This window comes from Callorhinus ursinus, unplaced genomic scaffold (assembly GCF_003265705.2).
Source record: "Callorhinus ursinus isolate GAN/ISIS: 27379988/994484 unplaced genomic scaffold, GSC_fseal_2.0 scaffold81, whole genome shotgun sequence".
Classification (NCBI taxonomy): domain Eukaryota; kingdom Metazoa; phylum Chordata; class Mammalia; order Carnivora; family Otariidae; genus Callorhinus; species Callorhinus ursinus.
The window spans coordinates 2767753-2782110 of NW_027397143.1; the positions used below are offsets into that span (position 1 = coordinate 2767753).

A 14358-nucleotide genomic window follows, 5' to 3' on the forward strand; every position below is an offset into this window, starting at 1 on the left:
GTGGCACCCTGGACACACGCTGATCTGAATGGTGGCACTCTACTTCTGAAAAGTACTTTTTCTGTTTTTTTAAAGATTTTATTTACTTATTTGACACAGAGAGAAAGCACAAACAGGGGGAGCAGCAGAGGGAGAGGGAGAAGCAGGCTCCCCGCTGAGCAGGGAGCCTGACGTGGGGCTCGATCCCAGGACCCGGAGATCATGACCTGAGCCGAAGGCAGACGCTTAGCCAACTGAGCCGCCCAGGCGCCCCCTGAAAAGTATTTTTAACTCCTAAAAAAAAAAAAAAAAAAATGCTGTGGCTGACCTTTGTCTAAATAAGGTGATAGCTTCTAGGACGTGCTGGCTAATGTCCAGGGATGATCAGCTGTCATCAAAGGCACAAGGAGGAGGCCCCAAGCGATGCCAAGTGCCATGTGTCCACAGTAAATTAAGAGGAAAAGGAAAGGTCATGCAGCAAAAAGGCAGCAATCTATGAACTCTGCTCTCTATAGATAGAAAGTCTCAGTTCAGTCTCTAGATAGGCTTGTTCAAAGTTAAGGACAGACAGAAACAAAGGCACCTGGGCTTTCCTTGGTCCCTCACTCAGGTGAAGAAGGGACAGCGAGCACAGCTCCTTCCCCAAGTCTGGCTGTGAAGGGAGGAGCCACAGGGCGGTGTTTGGCGATGGCTTATGAAACTGGCATAGGACGGGCTTGAGTATGACAAAATGTCAGACACAGAAGGAACAAAAACTGGCAGGAGCAGAGAGTCAACAGAGCGAGGTCCCTGAGAAGAGGACGGGACTGGCATGTGGAGGCCGAGGTGGAAAGAACACATCAGAACAAAGGGAGCCCTCCTCCCTCCCAATAAGGGGTGGGGGATGCTGCAAGGCTGGGGGTGGGGAGGCAGGTGCATCCGAAAGCTCAGGGCCGGGAAGCGGAGGGAATTTCAGGGTCAAACAACCATGACTTTCTCCGTGAAGCAGCTGGGGAAGCTATCCAGCCAGAGTGAGGAACAAAGAGATGAGCTAAGGTGTTTAAAGGAGAGCGAACCAGGGAAAGAGACGGGCTCTGGGCAGCACTCCAGCCGCGGCTGAAGGGCCGCCAGGAGTCCCCCGGGAGGCAGGGAGGCTCTGGCACTGTTGGGCACGAGAGCTCAAGGGAGAGGTAGCGGAGTCACCCCTCTGCTCGGTTTCAAAGCCCTCCAGACAAAAGAGGAAGGGCAGGGTGTCCCAGGGAAGAAAGGAGGTAGCAGCCCAAGGCCAGAATTCATTTGGAAGTATCCTAGAGGGGTCCCGCGGAAACCAGAGGCGTGCGGAAGATCTCAAGTGAAGATGGAGATCTGGGCGAGGCCATCCTCCAGGTCAGTGGTCGTCACAACTGTGTGTGGGGCTGGGCTGCTACGGGCATCTCGTGGATGTGGCCAGGGACACTGCTAAAGATCCTGTAATGCCCAGGACAGCCGCCCCGCTCCCGGCCCCCCCACAAAGGATTATCTGGTCCCAAACGTCAACAGTATCAAGGCTCAGAAACCTTGTTCTAGGTGAAAAGTTGTTGCTTCCAGTCCCACAGAACGTTGCTCAATGGGCAAAATTAATTTTTACTATACCTGAGAATCGCGCGGTTGGTACCATTTCAGTGAGATGAATGGTTTTGCTGAGCAGGGTGTGTGGGACACCTCAGCATAAGCTACAACTTGCTGAGGCTTACGGCGTACGTGTACCAGACAGCACCCTGCTCCAGAGCAGAAGGGGGACTCTAACATAGAGTCAGACAGGGACCCGGCAACGGAACACAACCAACTGAGGGCGCAGTGCCCTAACCGCGGGCACAGAGAAATGTCGTTAAGTTTGCCAAAATTCTAATATCCAAAAGCAGACCGCGGACACAGGCGCAGCCCCAGGAAGGCGAGGACTCCGACGGAGGGGCATGCCGTTGCAGCGCTGCTCAGGTGACTATTAAAAGCCACATGCCCGGGCTCTGGGATGTGTTTCTGAACACCCCCCACTGATTCCGACACACCGTCCGGTTTGGAAAACACTGGACTAAGTTAAGAAAAAAAGAGGACTAAGAATGAAACTTTGGAATAGCCTTTGAAATGCTCAGGGGGCAGGGAGGACGGGGAGCAAGCTTCCAGAGTAGTCTATTTTTGGCCGAGGCTCCCCTGAGGAAGACACTCTCTCGTTACCAACAACCACGAATGGTTTCAGAGGCCTTTGTTCTTGGGTCCAGATGGTTCCTCTGGAGGGGGCCCCTGGCCTGAAATAGGAGACAGAATTTGGAAAGACTTGGCTTCTTCCTGGTGATTCCGGTGTCCGAGGAGATCTGTGCAGGTCAACACATGTTTAAAAAGCAGCTAAGGGTGGATAATGCTTTATAATGTACCTACTGATCTTCCTGGTTTGTGTTTGGATGTGTATCTCCTTCAGCCTCATGTTTTAAACAACACATGACGGCAGCTGAAGGAAATCTGGTAATTACACAATTTTCTACAGGACAGCTTCCCGGTAGTTTTGTAGATTTTCCTTTATATATAAACTAGATTGACTTGACTTCTAGAATCTGGTTTTCTGTTTCAGCATATGGAATTATTCTTAGGTTCTATGATTAAAGAAAAAGAAAACCACTCACAGGTCTTTCTAGGTTCAAAACAGATGACTTTGAGAATAAAATGGTACTGGTAGCCATTTTATTCCCTGTCTCCACAGGGAGACAACCACTGACAATTATTTTATTTGTTCACATGTTCTGTGTTACTAGATGGTCAGAGTGCTGTGCATGTGTTTTAAGGGAGGGGAGAAAGAAGAGGAAAAGTCTTTGATTTTTAGGCTTCTCAGCACGCGATTTCGTATTTTTCCAATCAGCATGTTTCTAAAGAACATTTGCTCTTTCTAGAGCACCACATGCAGGTGAGCGGGGCCCAATACAAGAAGGAGTAGAGGTGGACCTTTACTTCGACTCTGCCACTTTTGGAGTGAGCAACCCCAGCGTCCTTTACTTGCCCTCTCACAGAATTGAACATTCCTGCCCATAATGGTCTTAGGCTACGATGTACCCCAGGGTTTTTCCCCATGTTTCTCATAAGCAGAGGAGGCTCTGCAGTCAGTTTGTGCCGAGGCGGGCTCGTGCCAGCCGCCACTCCCACCGCGGGTAACGGGCCGCCACGCCTCCGCCTGCCGCCAGAGCCATGGGTGAGGCGGCTCCCGAAGGCAAGTGGGATCCCCCCTCTGAAGGGGAGACACACACACCAGAGGAGCATCATTCTGTTTTAGACAAAGGAGCCTGACATACTTGCAGGGGAGAATCCGCACCACATCGTTCTGCTTGTAGCTCTCGATGCAGACTGCGCAATGATCGAAGTCGGGGTCTGTTTCCTGCAAGGAAAGCATAGGCATGAGAGTCACGTGCTCAAACCGAAGCTACACATAAACGGAGGAGGCAATCCAGCTAGGCATCTTCCCGTGGCAAGGATGGTAAGCAAGCGGCTATGAAGTGAACAGTTGCGCAGAGTTTTGATATGTTTTCATTTGCTTACCTGCACTGACCCAAGTGGTATCGAAACCACTCTATCTCGTTTTTAAACTATGCTGTAACAGTTAGTACTAATTCTGTTTGTGAAATGTCTTAGAAGTCAGAATTCTTACTTGTTTTTCAAGATTCAAATCCACGGTCATCGTGGACACCCTCCTCCCCCTCCCACCACTGCGGCACCACTATTCTGGTTCAGCGGGCTTCACATCACACCCTCCACAGTGTGGGTCGTCCTCTGATCACTCATCTAAGCACAGGTAGAAAAGATGGTGAGCCCCCAAAAGACCAAGCCCCAGTGACGGGCGCTGGTCACAGGTTTGGGGTAGAGAACAGTCATGGCCCAACTCAATACTGGGTCTTTATGAAGAGCCAGGAAGAGTAAGCCAGGTGTTCGGTCATCCAGGTTAACTGGCTTCCTTCCTTGTCTGTGCCGGGAAGGGACTCCCCTGGGTTGTCACAAAATAGAGCATTACCAGGAACCTAAGCCAGGAAAGGGGAGACTATCTGCTATGTCATGGCCACGTGGACTGAAACTCAGTGGGACAACTCTGGGTAGGTCCAGGAGGCACGAATTTGGAAGAGGTGTTGGTTCGAATAAGGAAAGATTGTTCGGTGTTAGCCTGAAGGACAATGTAGAATGGGTAAAAATTCTGGGGAATTTCCAATTAATGTGGCAGCTGAAGGCCACCAGGCCAAGAGGGTGACCACTTCTCTGGGGCTATGGGGCAGCTTTCCTGATGCTGCTTTTATTTTCTCCAAATGTTTTTACTTGTTTCTTTGCTTAGTGTTCACTGAAGTTCGCTGAAAATGTCTCCACCTTCCAGAGCTGTGTCAAGGCAGTGGGAATAAAAACGGGTGACGTCAAGGAAGTGGTGAAACTACAGAGGCTGGAGAATTGTCTGAAATTACCCTCCCAGAACTGCTTGTCAAAATGTGAGAGCTGGATGTGGGGTAGAACACAGCTTTGGGTTTATGCCTTTAGAGGTGCAACTTTTCCCCTCTAGATAACTGAATATATGGAATGTAGGGTGGAACATTAAGCTGCTGTTTTGTCCTTACGGAGCAGAAGCGGGTTCCACATAACACGAGGCCCAACCGGGGAGCTCTGATGAGCCGTCTCAGCCACAGCCTCAGTCACTGGCTTTCTCACTTGGTCCCCACAAGCCAAGGGCCCAACCCTGACACACTGGGAGCTTCCTTCCAACTGTCTGGCCCACTGGCCAGAAAGCACCTTGTGAACGACACTCTCTCGAGATGTGCGTCTCCTGCTCTCTGGCGAACTGGCGAGGGACTAAAACACAAAGGAAGCACAGGGAAGAGAACATATATTCCTGGCCACCGAGTGCACCAACTGACCCATTAGGGTTCTGCCCAAAGGCAACTTTGGCTGCAAAGGGAGAAAGCTCTGGAGTGGGACACCACAGCTAGAGGAACTGTAAGTAGACCAGTATAGCTAATAATGGCAGGAGGCCTGGAAGTCCAGGAAAGTCAGAAACTCTATGGAAGGCCTCCAAATGAGGCATGCTAAGGGTAAGAGTTCAAAGGGAGGCTGGTTTAAAATGAAGCGTTAGATCATATACCTGGAGAAAAAGAACAACCTAACATGAGACACAAACGATTAGGGTGTGTTCTCTCCCACCAAATCAAAAGCAAAACTACTTTATCATTTTTATAGTGTTAAAGTTATTTCACTACTATACCTTATCACCCTTTTTTACTGTTCTGGTGGTCAGTTTGCTGATGGCTTTCTTGGCGGCATCTCCAAGACGACGCTATGACAATTACAAAGAAAAACAGACATTAATGCAAGATCTCTGGATGACGTCCTTTATTTTAAAATCATTAAATGTACAGAGCCCCTGTTATCCCACAACATTCTCCACGTTGTACCATAGGAAAGGATTCTAACAAAGCGATTAAAAAATGAGAAAAACTAGCAGTTTTTCCATAGATTCAGCCTTCTGAATTGAATTACTGAATTATTCTGGTTGAATAATTAAAAAGTATATATAGTGGAAAAAAAAACCCCACCAGGTGTCATAACCACTGCTGCGTTCCTGTATTTATTAAACCTTTGAAATACCACAGAATTATTGAAATCTACTTCTTGCACCTGTCAGAGCCACAACCACTGCACTAATAACTCTGGGGACAATCAGAAGGATAAGCTCTGTCTTAGGAAAAGGAACCTCCAGCGCCCCCAAGATCGCTCATCACGGTGCCAAGTGTAGCAGTAGAGAGGCGGTCACAGCTGTCCTTCCGTCTCTGCCGCTACAATGCTCCGTGAGCTTAGGGAGGTGCATTTATCTTTCCAGGGGTGAGCTGTGTGAAGGGGTTAAGTCACAGAATCTCAAAGACTTGATCCACATTTTGGCAGACACTGCTAGACACCAAAGACTCACAGGTGAAAAAGTGCCCCCAAATCTTGAAAAGCCAACTGAATTGGGGAACAGACCAGTAGACACATTTTATTTTTTTAAAAAGATTTTATTTATTTATTTGAGAGAGAGAGAGAGAGGGAGAGTGCGCACACAGAGGGAGAGTGAGGGGGGGAAAGCTGACTCCTGCTGAGCAGGGAGCCCGACACAGGGCTCGATCCCAGGACCCTGAGATCAGGACCTGAGCCAAAGGCAGATGCTTAACCCACTGACCCACCCAGGCCCCCAGTAAACACACTGTGACTGAGTGTTGTACAGCAGAGCATGCCTGGGTGGTGTGGCGGCACAGGGGGGCAACCCAACTCGGGCGGGGGATGGGGGGCGGGGCAGAGGAGGAACATCAGGAAGGCTTGGGGAGAGGATGTCTGAGCTGAGATGTGGAACACCAGTGGGAAGGAATCCGATCAGGAAAAGCACAGGGGGCAGGAGGGGGGACTTCTGGACAAAGGAAATCCATTAAAGATAAATACGTGTGAAGCACAGGACTATGAAGGAAATTATTCGATACTGCTAGGACGAGCATACATTTGATCATGCAAAACAGAAAGTTCTGAGAGTCAGAGGGCCCTATCAGTAATTACACGGGACAGTGGGTGCAAACAGGCACACTGGGATAGGTGGTCACTCTACACACAGCGAATCTTGAACTGTGGGAAGAGGCAGATGGTGAGCCAGAGGGGGGGCAGTGGGGGCTAAGAGAAGGGGAGACCTTGGATTTTATATCCTGAGGATTAAAAAAAATCATAGAAACATAAAAATTCTAGGGGGAATTTAAAAATACACAAAAGAAAATAAGTTCATGAACCTCCATGTTATCTATCCATCATCCACCTTCGATCATCAATAGTTTACTAATATTTTCCATCTGTCCCCGCCTCTTTACTGTGCTAGAGGACTTCAAAGCATATGACAAAGCAGTTCACCCATAAAACTGTCACTATGTCTTACAGATAGGGGCTTTTGTTTGCTGCCACTCTCTCATCTAACAAAATTAACAATAATCAACCCTATCAAATACTCAGACTATACTATAATTTCCCCATTTCTCTTGAAAATGTCTATTATTTAAAAAAGATTTAGTTGAGTGTGCAAGCTTGCACATGTACGAGTGGGGGGGCAGAGGGAGAGAGAGAGAGAAAGACCCCCACACCCCTGCCGAGTGTGGAGCCCAACTTGATCTCATGACCCTGAGATCATGACCTGGGCCGAAATCGAGAGTTCGCCGCTTAACCAGTTGGGCCACCCATGGGCCCCCACGATGTCTTTTTATACAGTTGGCTTGTTTGGCTCAGGATACAAAGTCCAAACATTGCATTTGGTTGCTGTTCCCATCAAGTTTTTCTTAACCTGTGAGAAAGGTTAAGAGAAAGGTCCCCTCTACCATATATGTATCTTTAGCCTGTGGAAATAGAATTGACTTAAACTGTATATATTTAAAGTACAATTTGATATATGTATTTTTAAGATTTTATTTATTTGACAGAGAGAGAAAGAGAGCGAGAGCACAAGCAGGGGGAGTGGCAGAGGCAGAGGGAGAAGGAGACTCCCAGCTGAGCAGGGAGCCCAATGCAGGGCTCAAACCCAGGACCCTGGGATCATGACCTGAACCAAAGGCAGACAGACGCTTAACTGACTGAGCCACCCAGGCGTCCCTGTTTATTTTCTTTATTCTTTGTTGTGCTGGTTAGAACTTGTAGTACAAAGTGGAAATAAAAGTCATCAGAGCACAAATCCTTGTATTGTTCCTAATCTTAAAAAGCCTCTAATCTTTCACCACTTAGTATGACGGTACAGCTGCTAGTTTCCATTGATGCCCCTTGTCAGTTTAAGGAAGTTACCTTTTATGCCTAGTTTGCAAAAAGTTTTAAAATCAGGAGGAGATGTTGGATTTTGGCAAGTGTTTTTTCCTCCATCTACTGAGATGTATTGTTTTCCTTTTCTTTTGATTTGTCAATATGGTAAATTACATCGATTAATTTCTTAGTGTTAAAACAGCCTTGCTTTCCTGGGATCAACACCACCTGGTCATGATGAATTATCCTTCTTATATATTGTTGGGTATGATTTGCTAAAATTTTCTTTAGAATTTTTACATTTTTGTTCAAGAGGGATTCTGGTCTATAGTTTTCTGTTTTCTAATGTTTTTGTCTAGTTTTGGTATCAGGATGTTGCTGGCTTTACAGGATGAAATGGGAAGTATTCCTGCCTTTTCAATTTTCTGGCATTTGTATATTTCTTCCTTAAATGTTTGATAGAACTCAACAGAAACCATCTGCCTTGAGGTTTCTTTTTTTTGAAAGGTTTTACACTACAAATGCACTTTTCCTGAGAGATACAGGGCTGTTTATCTTTTCTTCTTGAATGCGCTTTGGTCATTAGGGTCTTTCATGGAGTTGTCCATTTCATATTAGTTGCCATAGAATTGTTCAAAATATTCACTTATTATCCTCATAATCTGTAGTGATGTCATTGCTCTCATTTTTGATATTGCTAATTTGTGCCTTCTCTCTTTTCCTTCTCATCAGTTTGGCCAGAGGCTTATCAATTCTACTGATTTCTTCTTAGAGTCCCTGTTTTTCTGTTTTCTAGTTCACTGACTGCTGCTATGATCTGTTATTTCCTTTCTTCTGTTTACTGTGGATTTTATTTGCTCTTCTTCCCCAGTTTCTTAAGGTGACAGTATTAATTTCAGAACTTATAGGCACTGCTTTAGTGGAATCTTGAAAATTTTGATATTCTGTGTTTTCATCTTCATTTAGTTCAAATGATTCATTTCCCTTTTATCTTTATCCCATGGCCTATTTAATAGTTAGTTTCTAAACATTTTAGAGTTTTCCCAAGATTTCTGTTATTGATTTCTGATTTTTTTTCCTTCATTTTGTTTTTATTATATTATAGCATGTTTGCTTAATTTACAGCAAGCAGAAAATAAGTTGGGTCTTGTTTTGATCCAAACATTGATGTTTTAAAGGTTGTACACAATATTTGTTAAAAAGAACATATAAAAATACCTTTTTAGAAGCTTCTATAAGAAAGAAAATACAAAGTTTAACCCCACAACTTTCCTCTTTGCTAGAACTGCAAACTACTGCTACGGTTTTAAATAGACTTTTTGTTGTTTAAACTATACATCCAGGAAAATCTAAAAAATTAAAGAAACGTGCATATAAATGATTGCATAGCAGAATATGAACATGAACTGCAAACAGTAAAGAAATGGAAGTTAGAAATACTATCAAATATACAAAGGTTCTAGAATCAATCCTTTAAACACATTCCACAAACAGTATTTAAAAACCATCTTTTGTTCTTTACAGGCAAGGCCTACTAAAACCAAAATTGAAAAAAAGTAATCCTCTAAAAGGAATCGTTTCCCCACAATATTTCTTACTTATACCTGCAAGCAAGCAATCTAAAAATTTTAAAGATGCTAGCTTTTATTCTGAAATGAGATTGGACATTTCCCTTTTATTGCTCCCCCCAAACGATCTCTCAGAGAAATGCTAGAAATTATAAATGGTTAGGGTCTTGTTTTCTTTTTTAGTCAGGTACTGCCAGGTACTATACATTGATAATCAAACTCGGAGATGTGACTCTTAATTAATTCTTTTTCCAAAATATTTTAAATTTCATGGCACCACAGAATCACCTAGAATTGGGAGTGTTCTCTTTCAACTTGCCTCACATGAAATAAGCTGAGGTGTGAAGAACAAGCCTCCTTCATAAAGTGGTAGGCAAATTTTGATACAAATGCACAAACCGAGCGCTACAAGCATCAAAATTCAGTTCTTTTACACTATGCATATGCATAAACAAAATCTACTCTGAAACAATTTACTTGCTGCTTTTTAACAGCAGTAAGAAAACTAAGCAATATGACCAACAATGCTCCTTAAAGTTGAGAGTAACTACATGAGAGCATTTTTTCCCCCTTAAAATTATTTCTGCCATCATTGACCTGCTTAAATTTTAAGGTGAGTTCTTCTGATGTTTATATGTTCCAAATCTTCAAAGAAACCAGATAAAAGCAGTGAAGGCTCCATGTTTCAGTCAAAAACTCAATCTTCCCCCAAATCCCACTTAACCCAGTTGGCATCATTCCCCAAGACAGTGGGGTTAACAAAAGAACTATTCCACACTCTGTTATAAATTAACTATTATCACGGGCCTAGACATCTTAACAAGACAAAAAGGTCCACCCTGAACCTAAATATGTCGCATCAGTCAGTGTTGTACTGTGGCTACAACTTCACTTTTGTATCATTCTACCTTATTAGCAAGCTACATTTCTAGGTTAACAGTTCTACCAAATATGGATATGAAAGTTTATTTTTAATAGGACAATGTTGCAAATTGTGGTCAACCAACATCTTTTCACCAATACTTCAAGCATAAAAAATGAGAATCTTTACAAAAATATACAGAGACACCACAAATTGGTAGCTGCCCATAACATTAAACAAACTGGACTTTTAAGAGTGGCTTCTCAGTAGCATATCATTTTAATTATAACCATTTGCCTGGTACAGGGAAAACTGACAAGTGTTTTTTAAGCATCATTGCAACATTGTATTCCTGATAATTTAAGTAAACCAAACTATGAGTAAATGAATGATACATGCCTAAAAATATCAAGGTTTATACTATCAGTGGCCACTGGACTTAGAACTAGTCCAAGACCTTGATCTAGATTTTGACCTAGACCTAGATTGTGATCTTGACTGAGATTTGGATCTAGGTGGTTCTTTTTTCCTTGATTCCTTTTCATATCTTGAGCCAGACTTATAATGTGTTTTGGAATCTGTTTTAGAGGTGCCTCTAGTTTTGGTGTGAGATGCAGACCTAGAACAGTGATTTAGCCTTCATTTCTTTCTTGGGCTGGGACTTGGACCGTGATCTTGAATTGGATTTAGATCTTGAAAAAGACAGATTTTGGTGTTTGAATCTGTCATTGTCGGAATGGCTTCTGCTACGCCGTGGTCTTCCAGCCAGTCTACTGTTTCTAGGACTATAAGATCTTCTATAATTGTAATCAAAGGACCGGCTTCTTGATCTTCTTTCATAACTCCGGCTTCTAGAACGTCTGTATCTGTCATAATCATCATAGCGTGAAGAGCTGTATACATTCCTCCCTTTCTTGGCTTTCATTTGACTTGGAGTCTTTCGATTCCCCTGTGCAAACTGTATTTCAATTTGGCGTCCACAAAGCCACCTTCTGTCCAAATTATGTAAAGCGTCTTTGGCATCACGGACATCCTCAAATTGAACATAAGCAAATCCTCTTGGATGGCACGTATAGAAATCAAGTGGAACATACCCATCAACTATAGGACCATAACGACCAAATTCTCTTCGTAAATCTTCGGACCTGGTGTCGTCGGCCACGTTCCTTACGAACAGAGACGAGTTGGGGGGGCGCAGGTATCGGGACATAACGGCAATGTGAGTCCTGGCAGCGGTACTAACGGGCTCAGTAAACCGTCCGCGGATCCGGCGGCGGAGCCTCAGACACTCAGCCAGACGGCTCCGCTACGAAACCCTGATTTCTGATTTTTTTAAAAAATTTTATTTATTTGAGAGCGCGCACGCACACACAGCAGGGGGAGCAGCAGGCAGAGGGAGACGGAGAAGGAGGCTCCCCGCTGAGCAGAGAGCCTGATGAAGGGCTCGATCCCAGGACCCTGGGTGCATGACCCCAGCGGAAGGCAGACGCTCAACCTACTGACCCACCCAGGTACCCTTGATTTCTGATTTAATTCCAAGTGGTCAGAGAACATATTCTGTAGGACTCAAATCCTGTTAAATCCATTGAGACCTGTTTTATGGCTCAGAGTACATGTCAAAAGACTGGATGGAATGTTCTTTAAATGTTAATCAGGTCAAGTTAATTGATGATGTCTGTTTAAATCTTTTACATACTCACTGATTTTCTGTCCACTTATTCCTTTCAATTGTTGAGAAAGGGATACTGAAATCTTGGACTGTAGCTGTAGGGCTGTCTACTTCTCTCTGCAGCATCCCCTTAGTTTTCACTTCACATTATTTTGGAGCTTTCTTATTAGGAGCATAAATGTTTAGATGCCAGGTCTTCTTACCAATCGACCAATTTCTGATTAAGAAGTGATGCTCACCGACTGACTGAGTCACCCAGGAAGCCCCCTGAGAACAAGAACTGTTCTACTTTCTGTCTTTATGATTTTGAAAACGTGAAGAACCTCATGTTAGTGGAGCCATCAGGTATTTATCTTTCTGTGACTGGTTTATTTCACTTAGCATATGTCTTCAAGGTCCATCAGTGTTGTAGTGTATTGCAGAGCTGTCTTCCTTTTTAAGGCTAATGTGTATGCACATGCTACATTCTGCTTATCCATTCGTCTGTCAGTGGACACCTGGGTTGCTTCCATGCACCAGCTACTGTGAATAAAACTGCTATCAACATGGGCGTGCAAATCTCTCTCTTCTTTCATTTCTTTGGGTATATCAAGAAGTGGAATGCTGGGTCTTGTGGCAATTCTACTTTTAATTTTTTTAGGAACCTCCATACTTCTTTCCATAGCAGTTGTACAATTTTACATTCCCACCAACAGCGCACAAGGCCTCAAATTTCTCTCTATTCTTGCCAACACTATTTTTTTAGTTTTTATTTAAATTCCAGTTAGTTAGCATACAGTGTAATATTAGTTTTAGGTGTACAATATAGTGATTCAACACTTCCATACATCACCCGGTGCTCATTGAGACAAATGCGCACCTTCCTCCCCATCACCTGTTTCCCCCACTCCCCCACCCACCTCCCCTCTGGCGACCAGCAGTGTGTTCTCTGTAGTTAAGAGTCTGTTTCTTGCACTTTTTTTTTTGGATAGTAACCATCCTAATGCATATGACGTGGTCTCACTGTAGTTTTGATTTTCATTTCCCTAATGATTAGTGATGTGGAGCATCTTTTCCTGTGCTAATTGGCTATTCATAGGTCTTTGGAGAAATGTCTCTTCACATCCTTTGCCGTTTTTTTAAAAAATATGGGTTGTTTACCTGTTAAGCTGTAGTTCTTTATATATTTTGGCTGTTAACCCTTTATCAGAGACATGATTTGCAAATATTTTCTCTCATTCTGTGGGTTGCCTTTTCATTCTCTTGATTATGACATTTGATGCACAGAAGGTTTTCATTTTCATGTAGTCCAATTTACCTATTTTTTTTTTTATTACTTGTGCTATTGGTGTCAGATCCAAGAAATCCCTGCCAAATCCAGGGTTATGAAGCTTTCTCCTTATGTTTTTTGTTCTAAGAGTCACAGTTTTAGCTCTTGAGTTGATGTCTCTGGTCCATTTTGAGTTAATGTTTGTGTAAGGGCCCAAGTTCATTTTCCGTCATGTGGATATCCAGTTTCCCCAGAACCATTTGTGGAAAAAAAGGTCCTTTCCCCACTGCATGGTCTTGGCACCCTTGTCAAAAATCATTTGACCATACATACAAGGCTTTATTTCTGGGTTCTCTACTCTATTCCACTGGCCTGTCGTCTTTATGCCCACACCACACAGTTTGGATTACTGCAGCTTTGTACTAAGTTACTAAATCAGGGAATGTGAGACTTCCAACTTAGTTCTTCTTATTCAAGATTGTTTTGGCTGTGCAGCTCAGAGAGTCAAATCACCATTTCACGCTGCGGGGCAGATGCAGGGAGAGCAGGGCTGGAAGAGTGCAGGTTGGGATGTATGATGTCTGAGGTCAAGCATTACGAGCACTGAGGCCCGGCTACTGGAGACGGCAAACACGGGTCATGGCGGCCTTGACCCGAGTCGCTCAGTGGAAAGACAGGAAGAAAAACCTGAGTGGAGGGGACTTTAACTGGGACAAGGCGGTGGGAGCAGGGTAATTTTTAAATCTTACCGACTTTCCTCAGGAAAAGGCCCAGACCAACTTGAACGAAGGCAGGTCGGAAGGGTGTCCCACAAACCCCAAACAACGAGGAGGTGGGGTCAGGCGACCAACTGCAGCGTTACTCTAAACGGATGTAGACTCAGCAGCTGTGCGGAGGCGGGAAAGGGAAGAGCAAAGGGGTTCTGACAGTCCCAAGAGCCAGGGAACCCAGAAACCACCATAAAACACCTCCCCACACCCCGGAGAGAGAGACTGCTCACTGAACAGAAGCCTCGGCAGGTGACTCAGATACAACCAGTGACTTGGGGACATTTCTCGGCTCCACTCTACAGATAAGCAAACCAAACATAACGAGGGAGGGAAGATCAGATAATCCGGGGCGGCCCACTGCCCTGAGGATCTGAAACACCCACCACAACCCCCAAAAGGAAAGAGCCCTCCCTCCCTGAGGAAAATAAGACCTGGACTGAGCAGGGCAGGAATCCGGGGGACGGGGGGCGGTGGGGGGAGGAGGAGAGAGAAGCTTC

The 14358-nt window shown here is 44.4% G+C and overlaps 1 protein-coding gene and 1 pseudogene across 1 annotated transcript in view; both read right to left on the bottom strand.

Moving 5' to 3' along the window:
* RNF130 (ring finger protein 130) overlaps positions 1-14358 on the bottom strand; it is a 104802-nt gene that overhangs the window by 15356 nt on the left and 75088 nt on the right. The window contains exons 6-7 of the mRNA XM_025862705.2: positions 5213-5284; positions 3273-3355 (exon numbers count right to left, since the gene is read on the bottom strand). Of these exons, the coding sequence (XP_025718490.2) occupies positions 3273-3355; positions 5213-5284 (155 nt within the window). The remainder of the gene's footprint in view (positions 1-3272; positions 3356-5212; positions 5285-14358) is intronic.
* LOC141371608 (serine/arginine-rich splicing factor 10 pseudogene) lies at positions 10665-12670 on the bottom strand (annotated as a pseudogene).